Source organism: Lepisma saccharinum, chromosome 6, assembly GCF_977018435.1.
Source record: "Lepisma saccharinum chromosome 6, izLepSacc3.1, whole genome shotgun sequence".
Taxonomy (NCBI): domain Eukaryota; kingdom Metazoa; phylum Arthropoda; class Insecta; order Zygentoma; family Lepismatidae; genus Lepisma; species Lepisma saccharinum.
In genome coordinates this window covers 29,913,309-29,928,097 of record NC_139234.1, presented here as the reverse complement: position 1 = coordinate 29,928,097, position 14,789 = coordinate 29,913,309, and the positions used below count along the sequence as shown (strand labels likewise).

The 14,789-nt window shown below is 37.2% G+C and overlaps 1 protein-coding gene across 3 annotated transcripts in view; it reads left to right on the top strand.

Annotated features, from left to right (window-relative positions):
• The window catches only part of LOC145988654 (RING finger protein 141-like), a 37,364-nt gene extending 26,251 nt beyond the window's left edge, over positions 1-11,113 (top strand). For 2 of the 3 annotated variants that reach the window (XM_083123711.1, XM_083123709.1), the window contains exon 5: positions 1,042-1,701. In XM_083123711.1, the coding sequence (XP_082979837.1) occupies positions 1,042-1,198 (157 nt within the window). In that variant the 3' untranslated portion in view covers positions 1,199-1,701. Of the gene's footprint in view, positions 1-1,041; positions 1,702-7,813 lie in introns of those variants that run through there. The other variant, XM_083123710.1, reaches the window with a different exon arrangement.
• The last annotated feature ends 3,676 nt before the right edge of the window (positions 11,114-14,789 follow it).

Here is a 14,789-nt window from a genome sequence, read left to right as displayed (position 1 = left end):
TTTACACAAAAAATGCATATCCCACATTAAAAAGAACAGAGAACTAACTATAAAGACCCTTCTTATACTCAGAAATCAGTTCTCCCTGATTCATAGATTATTACAGAATAGAGGTTATTGAACGTAACTCATGACCCTGTAGTTTACAAATAAGATACTAGATGGTATCAGCTTTCAGTACAAATCTCACTTCTTGCCAGAGTGGAGCATATGCTTCAAATAAAGTAGTGTGAAAGAAAATTACTTAGAGTTTCTTTAATATATCTCTTATGATAGTGACATCTCCCATTCTCTGTGGCAATGTGGTTAGCAAGACATGTTACTTCTCTCTTCGTAAACTTTTGTCTTCTCGTTTAATATCTCAGAAACTAAAAGTTAAAATATACAAAACAGTAATTTTGCCTGTAGTATTATATGGGTGTGAAACTTGGTCCCTTACATTGAAAGAGGAACATAAATTGAGAGTATTTGAAAATAAGATCCTTAGGAAAATATTTGGACCTAAATGGGATGAGGAGACAGTTGAGTGGAGAAGGTTACATAATTTGTCCAGATATTATTAGAATAATTAAATCATGAAGACTTAGGTGGGCAGGCCATGTGACACGAATGGGAGAGGAAAGAGGAGTTTACAGAATTCTTGTTGGGAAACCTGATGGTAAGAGACCTGTAGGAAGGCCAAGACGAAGATGGAGGGACAACGTTGAGATGGATTTAAAGGAAATCGGTAGGGATGGAAAAGAGTATATAGATCTTGCTCAAGATAGGGACAGATGGAAGGCCTGTGTTGCTGCAGCCATGAAACTTCGAGTTTAATAAGGCTAGAGAGTTAGTTAGTTAGTTTCAGACATGTTTGTAGGACTCAGATTCAACCTTTAACTAAAATATGGACATATCATTATCTTTGTCATCACTTATCCCTGTCGTCATAATTAGCCAGAAGTGGCAGAAAATAACAAAGACACTAAACAACAAAAGACAAGTACAATGCTTATTGATGTAATTAATCCAAGTTAAAATCGTGACCTTTTGTTTTTACAGGAACGTAAGCCATAAAACTTGCCCTGTTTGCCGAGAGACCCTGGAAAGCACAGACGACACATGGGTGATTTCCGAGGCTCCATGTTCTGAAGAAGTCACCCAGGAGATACAAGCATCTCTCATGAACCTTGCATTGCAACAAACTCCATCACAGTAATCTAACTTCAGTATGTCTTGTGTTCATGTTCTTGTTGAATTGTAGTGGCACTTAGCAGTATCAGATGTTTTTTTTTTATATATATATACACATATGTAAGTTTTAGCAGTATTTATGGAATATTGTTTTAAAACAATAAAAGAGTTCATCATGCATGCTCCATAAAGTAATTTCTGAGACAATGCAAAATAGTTTAAAGTTTACTGTAAGTTGCTGCTGGAGTCAGTATTTGTTTTTTGTTTTTTAAAGTAGATTAACAGTGCAATCTCAGAATTTCTAGTTTTATAACATGTGTGACTGCTTTTACCATCTATATGGTATGTTACTGTTAATAATAATAGTATGTACAGAGTGTTTCAAAAGTCACGCAACCCAAACTTTGAAAATTTATATCACGAAAACCGTAAGAGATATTAACATCGGGTTTTGCTGCATTATAAACATTATCAATTTATTCCATACAGAAAATTAAATAAATTAATAACTGGTGAAAGGCAGGTTAATTTTTTTTCCAGAAATGCACTTTTGAGTGAGAAAACTATATAAGAAATTATCGAAGTGTCACAATTAGACGTCTGATGACTTTTCCCATCTCAATCTGTCATTTGCGACTAATGATAATCATATGCAGCATTTGATTGATTTATGACTGGCGATTTTATGGGTTGAGTGAAAAAGTGCCATTTGTTGAACATATCTCCGTAGCTGGCAACACTAGCAGGTCGAACTTTTGTCACCAGACGCATGCAATATGTGCCTAAGTATTGTCCATACATTTACGTGAAAAATCATAAATCATGATTTTGTAGCGAAATTGGACTGTTGAGAGAATCCTAGGCTGCCCCTGGCTACCCTGAATTTCCTTTGCTCACGCTTCGCCACTACAGTGCCTGGTTGATTCAGCATGGCGTATTCATTGGAGAAGCACGTGTGCATTGTTTAGGAGTATTTTACTACTCATTCTTACACTCATATGCAAGAAGTTTTTCAAGCCCGACCCTGTGGCCGAGTGGTTAGCACATCGCGCTGCGACGCCAAGGGTCCCGGGTTCGAATCCCGGTCGGGCTTGGTTGTTTGTGAATGTCCATTCATCAATTTCATCATTTCACCACTCATCCCCATCTTCGCAAATTAGCCAAGAGGCACAAAACGTGAAGTAAAATAAACTAAATCAATCAATCAAATCAATCAAGAAGTTTTTCAAGATAAATACCCTGCTTCTGCTGTACCTCACAAAGCAACTGTTTTACAACTAGTGTGTCGAGTTCGAGGAACCCAGAAGTGTATGGGACAAAACAAGAAATGGTCGCCATTGTTTTTAACCGATGTGCGTACACGCCTGGAACAATCTCCAACCAAAAGCCTGAGGAAACTTGCATCTTAAGCGGACTTGTCACTTTCCAGTGCTCATAGGGCTGTGAAGAAAGCTTTCCTAAATCCATATCGCGTTTGCACTGTTCAAGAACTGCGACACCTTGATAAGGATACACTGGCATCATTAATTAATTCCGTGTTTTTCAATAATTAATTCCTTGTTTGTGGCCGTGGTGGCTCAGTCAGTAACGCATCTGACTACCATGCTAAAGGTCCCGGATTCAAATCCGAGAACTTTTCTAACGTTGGAAGCGGCCCCCGCCTCCCACCCAGCGTAGAATGAAATGGGTATCTGGGGGAAACCCTGGGGGGTAAAGGTGGTCAGGGGCATGATGCTGATCACATCACCCCCACTCACGACCGGGTCAAGAAAGTGTGGAGCATTACCCCCACACCCCCTATACACCTTCATGGCATGGTGCTATGCACAGGGGAGCACTTTACCTTTTTTTTACCTTGTTTTTCACTGTTGAAGCTTGGTTCCATTTGAATGGTTATGTGAACAGCCAAAACACCAGAATATGGTCTTCTGAAAATCCTCATGCGTACCGCTCCATCCACAAAAACTTGGAGAATGGTGTGGCATATTCCGACAACGTACCATTTTATTTGAGTGAACAGTGGATGGTATTGTGTGCCGAGATAGCATCATTCAGTTTATTTCCCTGCTTCAGTAAGATGGCACTACTTGCCATACGTCCAATGAAACTATGGCATTTTTGCGCACGTTTTTACACGAAAGGATTATTTTCAAAAATTTGTGGCCCTCAGATCACCAGATTTATCTTCTCTAGATTTCTATCTTTGGGGTTACCTCAAAGGAGTAGTTTACAGGACACATCCAACCACGCTGCAATAATTAAAGACCAACATTGAAACTGCAATTTTGAACATTAAGGAGGAAACACTTCAACCGAGTTTCAACCAACATGCTTAGAAGAGTGTGAGCATGCATCCATGAGAAGTGATCCCGCTTCGAGCAACTCCTGTAAAAGTGACACGTTTGCTATTGTTGTTGGACTGTTTCTCTTTTCCGACTTGACAGCAATCAACATTATCAAACACCAACAAATGACCCTACAAATTGTTAGGAGTTGGTATTTACAGTTGAAGATCAATTCCCGGATATTTTCAGCAAATTAACAATGTTTATATAATATTGTAATTGTTCTTGTTTGGTGGTGGCCGCGGTGGCTCAGTCGGTAACGCGTCTGACTACCATGCTAAAGGTCCCGGGTTCGATCCCCGGCCGGTTCAAATCCGGGAACTTTTCTAACGATGAAAGCGGCCCTGGCGCCCACCCAGCGTCGAATAACATGGGTACCTGGGGAAACCTGGGGGGTAAAGGCGGTCAGGGGCGTGGTGCTGATCACATCACCCCCACTCACGACCGGATCAAGAAAATGTGGGGCGTTACCCCCACACCCCCTATACGCCTTCATGGCGTGGTGCTAAGCACAGGGGAACACTTTTTACTTTACTTTACTTTTTTCTTGTTTGGATAAATGATAACAAATTTATTGACCCAGTGATAGCCTACTTGATTAGTTTAGTGATTTAATCGGAACACTTAATGTCCAATTATAACACCATTAAGCCTTGTTTCCATGATATGAAAAACTAAATATGCTGACCAAGGCAGTAATTTATTTTATTATAAAACATAAACTAAACGTAACGTTTCAACCTTCTAGCAGGGTCTTCTTCAGACTCTGTACCAAGTACAAATGTAACAAGATACAAGAATAAGACGATATATATACACAAACATTACTCCCCTCCAGACTATTAGAAAGTTGTTCTGGAACATTCTAGCAGGTGACTTTCCCTTGTCAACTGTACTTTCACCTAAAAGGCTAAAAATATTTACTTCCATCTAGAATGTGGTTGGACTCTTTACTCACGCTCTTTTTCCTTCATTCTTCTTCCTTCTTCTTTCCTCTTTCTCTTTTGTCCTTTCCACTCTTTCTAACACCTTTTTCCATTCTTTGTTTAACTTCAGTCCCCCATTCCAGTTCATTGTGTCTTCTTCACCTTTCTTCTATATTTCCTTGGCCTCCTTCCATTTTCTCACTAGTATTCTTTTCTCCCTTCCTATCTGCTTAGCCTCATCCCACTCTATGTCATGTCCTGTTTCTCTCGTGTCTTTAAATATCGCATTTCTCTCTCTCTTTAAGTCGTACATCATCCCTATTTTGTTTCAACTTGTCTTTCAGCCTTTTTTTCATTTCTCCTATGTACACACTTTGACATTCTTTACATTTCACTTCATAGATAATCCCTTCCTCTTCTCTGTTTTCCTTTTTCTTGTTTGCATTCTTCGCTGTTCTTAAGATGTTTCTCCCTCCCTTCCTGTAAGTTTTAATGCCCGCTTTCCTAAGCACTTTGCATATCTTTTCTGTGGTCTTCCCCATACTCCTTATTCCAAACCTCCTCTCTTTTTCTTCCTCTTTGTCTTTCTCTTCCAATCCTCCCCTGCCACTTTTCTTCCTTCTTCTGTTTATGTCTAGTCTATCCCTCCTCATAACCATTCTTTTCCAGCTGTTTCCATAGGCTATTTATTTTGCCTTCTTTTTCACATTGTCCAAATTGGAAAAATAATAATAATAAAAAAGTAGACACAAACACAAAAAAAACTCGACAAATCCGGATGTGTACGTAGTAACTGCACTTATGACTCGCCCTTACCATTTCGTAACAAGCTCTCGTCAGCTGTGTTAGAATGGCAGGGTTGACAGGTGCGTAGAAATTTACACTTAAAAGTCAAATTTCGGTGCAAAATTATGATTTTGATTTTTCATGCAAATGTAGGCCCAATATTTAAGCACATATTGCGTGCATCTGTTGACAAATTTTCGACCTGCTAGTGTTGCCAGCTACAGAGATATGTCCCAAATATGGCACTTTTTCACTCAACCCATAAAATCGCCTGTCATAAATCAATCAAATGCTGCATATGATCATCATTAGTCGCAAATGACAGATTGACATGGGATCAGTCATCAGACGTCTAATTGTGACTCTCCGATAATTTCTTATATAGTTTTCTCACTCAAAAGTGCATTTCTGGAAAAATTTTAACGCTGCTTTCAGCCAGTTATTAATTTATTTAATTTTCTGTATGGAATAAATTGATAATGTTAAGCATTGGAAAATATCTCAAAGGATGAGGCTTTATAATGCAGCAAACCTGATGTAAATATCTCTTACGGTTTTCGTGATATACATTTTCAAATTTTGGGTTGCTTGACTTTTGAAACACTCTGTAGTTCCATTTTTCCTTCAGCTAACACATGATAACATGTGGAGTAATCTGGAACTTATGCTTGATGTGGAAGTGGTTTTACAAATAACGTATTAAGATATTACTAGGTAATGAAGTCCAGTTTTGGTATGTACTTACAGTTTTCCTGTTGCTTTCACCATATCATGTGGCTTGATCTGGAGATAAGAATAGTCAAAGGTTAGAACATAGGGAGGTAAGTTAGGTTAAAATTGTAAAGGACAATACAGTACCCTGTCACTCCTTCCTACTCCAATTCTGGCTGGCAACTGACTGTGTTTTACCATTTTAACCTTTTTAACCTAACTTAGCTCCCTATGTTTTAAACTTTGGCTGTTCTTGTCTTATCTCGTGATGTGGTGATAGCTAGAGGACAACAGTAAGTACATACCAAAATTGGACTTCATTACTTTGTGAAATGATGGCATGTGGTGTAAGTTAGGCCTTATCTGTATTAAGGTTATACTTTTTTTTTAAATAAATTAAACATTTCTCCATTACTACTTGACATCAACTGCCAAATAATTTAAACCTATGTATTCACATTGTGTGTGTGTGTGTGTGTGTGTCATCACACTGATAATTTTTACTGTAGGGCCTCCCTGAAAACTTCGTAATCAAATGGTCCCAGGTATAATCCCTGATGGAGACACATGACACAATGGTTCAGATTTCACTTTAAACTATAGGTGCAATCCCAATTAGCTTATATCAGCATAAAGTTGTTCTAAGGGAACTTGTATCAATAAGATCATTTTCTATAGCATGCATTTATTTGTAAGATCTCTTGCATATCGAGGGTAATGTTAATTTTGCCCGTGCAAAATAAGGCTCATAACAGTTCATATAGCATTTCTGATATGTATCACTACTCAAAGAAATTTATACAATAGTAATAAATTTCGTTTAAAATGGATTTTTAACTAACAGTATTCTGAAATTAGTATAAATATGTAATTACAAAAATCTTAATTACATAACACTGTCTTCCCTGTATTGCTTTGGATTTGAATATACAAGGGCTATCCAGAAAGTAACTCACGTTTTGGAATAAAAAGGAAGACAAGTGAAAGTAGACATTTTTTATTATATACATTTTGAAGCGACACTCTTACACTTCTTTTGGACATAGTCGCCATACAAGTTTAGGCACTTATCATAGCGATGAACAAGCTTACAAAGTCCATTGTCATAAAAAGTTGGTGCCTGTGACTTCAACCATTTCTGTACACCAGCCTGAAGGTCTGCGTCGTCATCAAAGTGCTGCATTGCTAGCCAGGTCTTCATGTGTGTGAACAAGTGGTAGTCACTTGGTGCGAGATCCAGGCTATATGGTGGATTGTCAAAAACCTCCCAATGAAAGGCCTATAAAAGTTCCTGTGTCTGGTTGGCCGAGTGAGATTGTCACGAATCTTGTCATTGATTTTTGCGACAAGTTCATCTGTCACAGTGCTCGGTCGCTCAGTTCGGCCTTCATCGTGAACGTTTGTGTGGCCATCTTTAAACATGAGGCACCAACGCCTCACTCCACTTTCACTCATCACATCTTTACCATAAACTTCACACAGTTGTCGATGAATGTCAATCTGTTTAGTGTCTTTCGCCAACAAAAATCGTATGACCGACCTCACTTCACAACTGGCGGGATTTTCAATCGGAGCACTCATGTTAACAATGTATTATGAACAGAGCAAAAGCGACATGAACTTCACACGTCCACAGCTGGATACGTGCTGAACGGGCGGAAGTCCCTGTACAAAATGGCGGCGCTCGCCCCGCCCCTAGTGGCACCCCGCCGAAACATGAGTGACTTTCTGGATAGCCCTCTTACATATTTTAAGCTTATGAAACAAATAAAAATGTTATTACAATTACAGTGCCAGATAGTCAAAGTAAATATTTGATTCAAATAAAGCAGTGATAATATTTATCTCCTAACATTTTATAATTCTTTGTAGTGCATGGGATAAAATGGAAGAAGCATAAGAATGGCAGCAAAACTTCATCCTTTCCAACATTTTACTGATACTACATCAAAAAGCATGATGTCTTTCTTTCTTGCATTGATGTTCTTATTTCTTCCACTTCATCTGGCTAAAACAAAGAAGTTTGCTGCACACGTGAGATACACATTATGCTTTAATTTTATAATTCACCAATTATGTCTATATGAAAATTCTGTACATGTCAGGATAAAGAAAATGAAGAGTATTAAATTTGTGTAGGCAAATTACTTCCCAATTACTTTTAATGCTATTTCTGCTTTTGGTATAGTTCATTTGGTCATTCAAATGCTAAATTGTTTGTATTTGTTGAAGATTTTTATCTGATAGAAGAAATTTCGAGTGTTTTTATTTTTTGTCACATCATGATGTTTGTATTTCAACTTTAAATATTATGTTGTTTTTTTTGTGAGAATCTTGTATCCAATGAGCTACACACTTTTTTTCTAATTTAAATTCTTGGAAGCATTCTCCATAATATTTGTAATGTCTAGTCATTTGACTCCAATCTATCTATACAATTCAGACATTCTATGATGGTATAGCAAACACACCCAAAAATGCTGCGAAATTGTGATTTTATGTTTTTTCAGTGCGGTGTAGCATCATGGTCAAGTGGAAAAGCAAAGTAAAATAAAGCCGGTACAAATAACAGAAAGGCTAATTAAATTTTATGGCAGAATATTAAATTTATATTTTACTTTAATAGTACTCATTTCCTATTAGATCATGAATGTACGCAAGATGCATTTACATTGTGTACATTATTTACATTTTATGCCATTTTTCTGTTATAATGAGGTACGGTATTTGTCTTATCGTGTTATTGTTATGTTATGTTTGTATTTGAATGTACAAAGCAGACAGGCAGCTTATTGGAAATTTTATTTGTTGTTATTTCAAATGAAATTATAAACTGATGTAAATCATTTGTGGTAAAGCTTTTATCTAGTCAATATTTCTTGACAATATGAGCCTACTGATAATGTTATTTTTATTGGATGTAAGAAAATAAACATTTAAGAGGTCGTCACATTTATGTATATTGTCCTTGTCTCAAGTCATCAATTACATAGTGTCCTGAACAAGAATGGTGCTTGCTTTTAAGACATTTATTATCACTTGGTTTTTATTACAATGAAACATTTTTTATACATTTTTTGCGTGAGGAGACAAGAAAGTGGAACAGAAAAATATATTTATTATGGCATTAACTATGATGTTTTGTAGTGCTGAGCCAATGCCAGTGGTATCAGTATCAGAATGTATTGGTTGGAATTTATTTACCTTTACCACCTGATACTTTTTCACATTTTGATCTTTTACAGGATCTGCAATAAAGCGACGTGACGCTTTTCGTGGAGTCTATTTATCCTGGAAATTATGCCAAATTCAAACTTTCTCTTTAGTTTGCACCAACTTTTACCGGAAAACTGGATTTTGTGATTACATAATATGTATTTTAATAATTTATAATCAGACATTTTTAATTGAGTAGAATGCTTACACACTAATATTGATCAATATTTTGAACAACTTTCAATTATTCAATTTTTAGGTATCAGTTTCGGTCCAAAATGGTATCAGCTCAGCCTTAATGTTTTGTTATTTTCAAAATTTCTTCCAAGTTTGTTACTGGTAGGATTTATGTTGGAGAACTATATTAAAAAAGAGAGGGAGTAATCATTGTTCTCAAATACACAAAGCCACCTTGTTTCACATGAGAACATGCAGTGCACAGGGAGTGGGAAAAAGGGCCAAAGAAACACGAGGCATTTGTGAAAAGAGCAGGTGGTGGAGAATGTGAGAAAAGTAAGGCTGGAGGTACATAGAATAAAGAGAATAGTGGAAGATCAGAAGAAGATGGAAAGGCTCGACTTTTATGCCAAATCGCCCAAAGACTAGAAATTGTGATGATGTTGCACTATGAGAGCTAGAACATCTTGGAAATGTGTAATCTACATTCAATATAGAATCATCTCCATAGCAATTGCAGTTTCATCTTCCTTTCTTGCACACACTACTCATGGTAGAAAGTTTGGCACATATTTTTTTCTCATGTATACATAAGGTGTATTCTGGTGGTTTGATTTAGCTTGAGAGACAAGTCATGAAGACATTTTACATTTGTCAGTATCACTTTTTTTATTTTATTTATTATAGAAAATCGTGATCCTATTAATTGCTTGTTATGACATTATGTTAAAATAGCATTAACTTGTGAAAGCTTTGGGAATAAAGTTGAAAATTTGGAAGTTAAAATAACAGTTTTATAACTACGGCATCTTTCAATTAGTTTTTTTTTTTTTTATTTCGTCTCTATTTTATCATTTCTTAAGTTAATTTTCTTTATAAATCCAAATTCCATTTTTTTAAAATTAAATTTGAAGAAATCACTTTGCCGTGTATAGGCATCATTTGTTCTCCCGGTAAGGAATATTCCCATGAATTTTGTGAAAGGTTTGGGAGGAGGGTTGTTATTTTCGTAGCTGCATATTTTATTATCTTTTCAGTTAAGTCCCATCGTTGCATTGCTGTTCAATGGTGTTTGAACTTTCATCTAAACATCTTTTCTCATAATCACGTTGAAACTAAAGGGATGTTAAATAACATAATAAAATACTCCTTTCTTTCGCTACACATGTCACCGTGAACAGAACCCTCCCAACCCCACCACTTTGATAGTCCATCTACTTTTGCACTTGAAGTGATTCTTTGTGAGGTTTTAGTTCATCTGTAGTATGTATTTTTTAAAACTGGTGTGATTTATTTTTAAAAATACCAATTTTTGATTGGTAGATATGTCCCTCATTTTATTTTTGTTGACTATACACTAGAATGTATCATGCTGACTCTTTACCAAGAAGTATATCTATAAATCTAATATTGCATCTTGTAACAATGAAGCTATGCAAATGCAACTTTAGGAAGTACTACAAAAATATCTTCTGTGCTTAATGGTGTAGACTTTACTCACATATACAGACTTCATGACTATTATGCAAGGACAGAGTTGTTTTAGTATGCCAAAATATAATTTTAAATCTGTTTAGGGAGGTAATTGTTGTGTGAACTGTTCAAATTTACCATGTATGGATTCAATTGTAAAGCATGAAGTGTATATAGTTTTCATATATTAATGTACATTCCTCAAGGGAGCTGTATATACATATATATATTTTTGCTAATTATCTCTAGTTGTTCTTAATGATTGAAAGTTGTAAAGTGAGTGTGATGTTAACAAAATGTACTGTTTCCTACTTCCTTGTTTGAGAAAATAAATTGTTCCATACCAACTTTTTTTTTTCTGTGACACCTATATTTTTGATAGTAGGAAGGAAAACAGATTTACTTTAGCGCTACAATATAGCTTACTAATTATAGACATGATCAGAAGAAATAATGCAAATTTTTACTGATATCAATCAACCTAATGTTGAGACACGAGTTTCTTTTACTCGTTTATCAATCCACCCTGGGTGAATTTTTTATTTCAGTTCCTCGAACAGATTGTTGCTACAGGATCTTTAACAAAAGTCAGTGTTGTGTGTGTGTGTGTGTAAAATGTTTTCTATGTTCACTTTGCTCTCCTTTTCCTTCCACTTTCTTCTCCCTTTCCTTCCAGGAATTGTAATAAAATGCCAATAAGCATACGACAACAGCATTCCATTCCTTAAAATGACACAGGATGTACAATAAAAAAATAGTGGCTGTACAAGTGACCACTGACATCAGAACTTGGACAACTCAACTTTTCCCCCCTAAGTTCACAGTTTGGGAAATTAAGGGAGATGGCTACATCCAGTTGGCATGGAAGGAATGAGTCCTGAAATGTGGTAAATACAGTGCTCTAAGTTGGGGGGGGGGGGGCAATAGGATTGCCATCCATCAGTTAAAATTTTATTTATTTATTTTGTTCTTAAGAAGACCTTGCTGTAAGGATGAAACGTCACGTTTAGGGAGTGTTTATTTGACAATAAATTCTGCCTTGATCAGCATTTTGGGTGTTTTATTAAGAATATTTTCATAAAACATATCTAATATTTTTCTAGGATGATAAGCATCTCGCACTTACTGCATTGTCTCCCTGTTGTTCCATACAAATATCCCCCACCTACCCACAAATACACCCCATCTAGGAATTTCCACTTCGAGTACTGGGTAAATACAACAATATTTCAGTTAAACAACATAAACCTTCTACAGCAAAGTCGCGAAACAAAATGAGTGTAAGTGACGTTCCCATTTGGCCTGCACTCGCAACAAAAGGAAGATGCATCCCTCTTTCAGAGACGTTGGAATTTATTTTGGATTGGAAGAGGGGGGCCAGGTTTTGAAATCAACCAACTGATGTTTACAATTTCATTTCTGCTCAGGGCTAAATATGTACAGGGTAATTCAAAGGTGATGGTTCAAATTAGAAAGGCGAAAACTACGCACTAGTAGAAGCAAAAAAAATCTGTCGATATGGGCCTGTAAATTAACTGTTCGCGAGATAATTGGGAATGTATGAATGATTTGCTAAGATCCGCCACTGACATGTTTGTTGATACCCATCCTTATCGTGCGCTGTTCTCCTTTCACATTTGCCCACTAAGGGAACACTATACCGCGTTTGTTACAACCTGTCCCGCTTCTCGCGCTTGCTGATCGCTGGCTTTTCTAGCAGAAACCACGCGGCGTTGCTGCTGCCTACCGCGTGAACTCTGTGCTGGGGAAAGCCAAAGTCAAGCTGTGAATAAAATATGCGAAAGTGCACAAATATACACAATTCCCCTTCCTGAATGTTCCAGCTAAGATGACACAAATATCACCAGAATAAATTCCATCCTGGATACTTTAAAATGCACACTAATCAGCACCACGCTTACAAAACGAGCTTCTTCAACAAGACACAAACAAAACACGTGAGTTAGACCGCAATGTGGCAACAGCATCTACGTAAGTGTCTCTCTTCTGCCTTCCATTCGCTCCTCGCTGGCCAGCAGACAACTTTTTCCTCGTTTCTCATTGGCACCAAAACTGTCGAGCCATCGCTAGCTAGAACCGAATATCAAAAACAAAACTTACGCCACGGACGTATTTGTTGGAAGACCAAAGTAAAACAAATACACACCTACGCTACGATCCTTACAGTCTCGGCACATTCGCCCTCACAAATATGATTTTCTGTGCTGGCTGAAATTCCACATTTCTCCACTAGATGCGCTCAACCCTGACTGGTGCTGAGCAGACTTTGCATCAGGGGCGATTCCTCCATGTAGGAAGTGAGGAATTTCCTACAGTTCATTCTATACTAATTTCCAGTTCTCTACTTTTTTAGGAGTTTAATGCGTGTTATAAAATTATGAGTGTAATGTACGTACATTTGTCTAGGTTAGCTACTACTGTCAAGAGTTGACTGCTCTCTCTTGCTCCAGCCGCAGCAAAAAGAGACGATGGTCACAGGCTTTGCTATCGCTCGCGGAGGAACATCGGCGGTCATCCTACAGACAGATGGGTGGAGGGTAGATGGGGCAGTCCAAGGGAGGAGGGGAAGGTTGCGAAGATCGGCGAGAGACGAGGAACCAGCAGGTTTTTCCTCAATCAGCGAAGCCAACCCCAGCCAAATGGTACTAAACCTAGCACAGTTTGATTTTCGTTGGCACCTAGCACCCTGCTTTTTTGATAATGGTAGAAATCTAGCATAATCTGCAAACGCCAGTCCCTGGGAGATGGAAATCGAATTCAAAGGTATATGTTTTCAGGAAATAAAAATAATATGATGTCCAAATCTTATTTCTACTTTACCAACGGGCATATTTCAATCGAAAGGGAGTGTGCTGACCCAGCGACAGTTTTTTACAACCATGACACGATCCATCCTCTATCTTTCCTTTATCCTGCCCGATTTAGTTAGTGAGGAAATTTTAGGGCAGGATATCGGTTGAAAGTTAGGGGTGAACAAACAATTTTATCAAACCTTTTTAAGTTCTATGAAGAACTCACTTCGTTGTTGAGCCATTGTAAACAATTTTGTGGAAAAATTTACAATATTTCATAACTGTTAAGTAACGCAAGTTCAAAAGTCGAAATGTAGGTGCATAGTTACAGCTATCCGAAAAAAATAACTAATAATAAATTCTAGCACAATTTAGAAGCATTTGGCTTAATTTCAGAGTTTAAGCAGCACTTTTTATTATCCTCAAACCACAGGACAACAGGAAGGGGGACAAAATCAAAATTCTTGCAAAATCTGAAATATCGTTAATGTTATTTTCGTAGGTTTTTATAGGGTCACATTCAGGGTCGGATTAAGACGAAATTGGGCCTGATGCTTGGTGAACAATAAACACAATGACGTTATAGTTACGTCACAGCGCAAAGAATAATAGTAACTATAATAAGTAACGCTGTGTCTAGGCATGCGAAATAGGGGCTCCAAATTTCATTCTAAGATTTATTTTCAGGTTAATATAGCAAAAGAAAATATTTTCATGTTAATATAAGCAAAAGAAAACTTCAGCTTTCGGAAAATTCTCGTCTGTTTTCATCTGGGCCTATTTCAGGAATGGCCCTAATGCTGCAGCATCAATAGCACCCAACTTAATCCGGTCCTGGTCACATTTAAATATTTTATAGTTCAAGGGGGGCAGGTGCCCCTTGCTCTACCTTGTGCATGGGCCTACAGCTAACATCCTAAATGCAATGGATAGTACAAGCAATACTGCGACTATAATTGAACGCATTTTCCAAACCCTCGGTTTACCATAACTTCTTCCTACACTCAAAAAAAAAAAACACGAGTCGCCACTGCTTTGCATGGCCACCTGTGTTCATTTACGCTGTTATTAAATAGATGTTCAATTGCTATGTTATGTATGTTGGAAGTTACAAAGTGGCAAAGTCGAACCTCTATTAATACAAGTTAAATCAAGCAGACCTAAATATA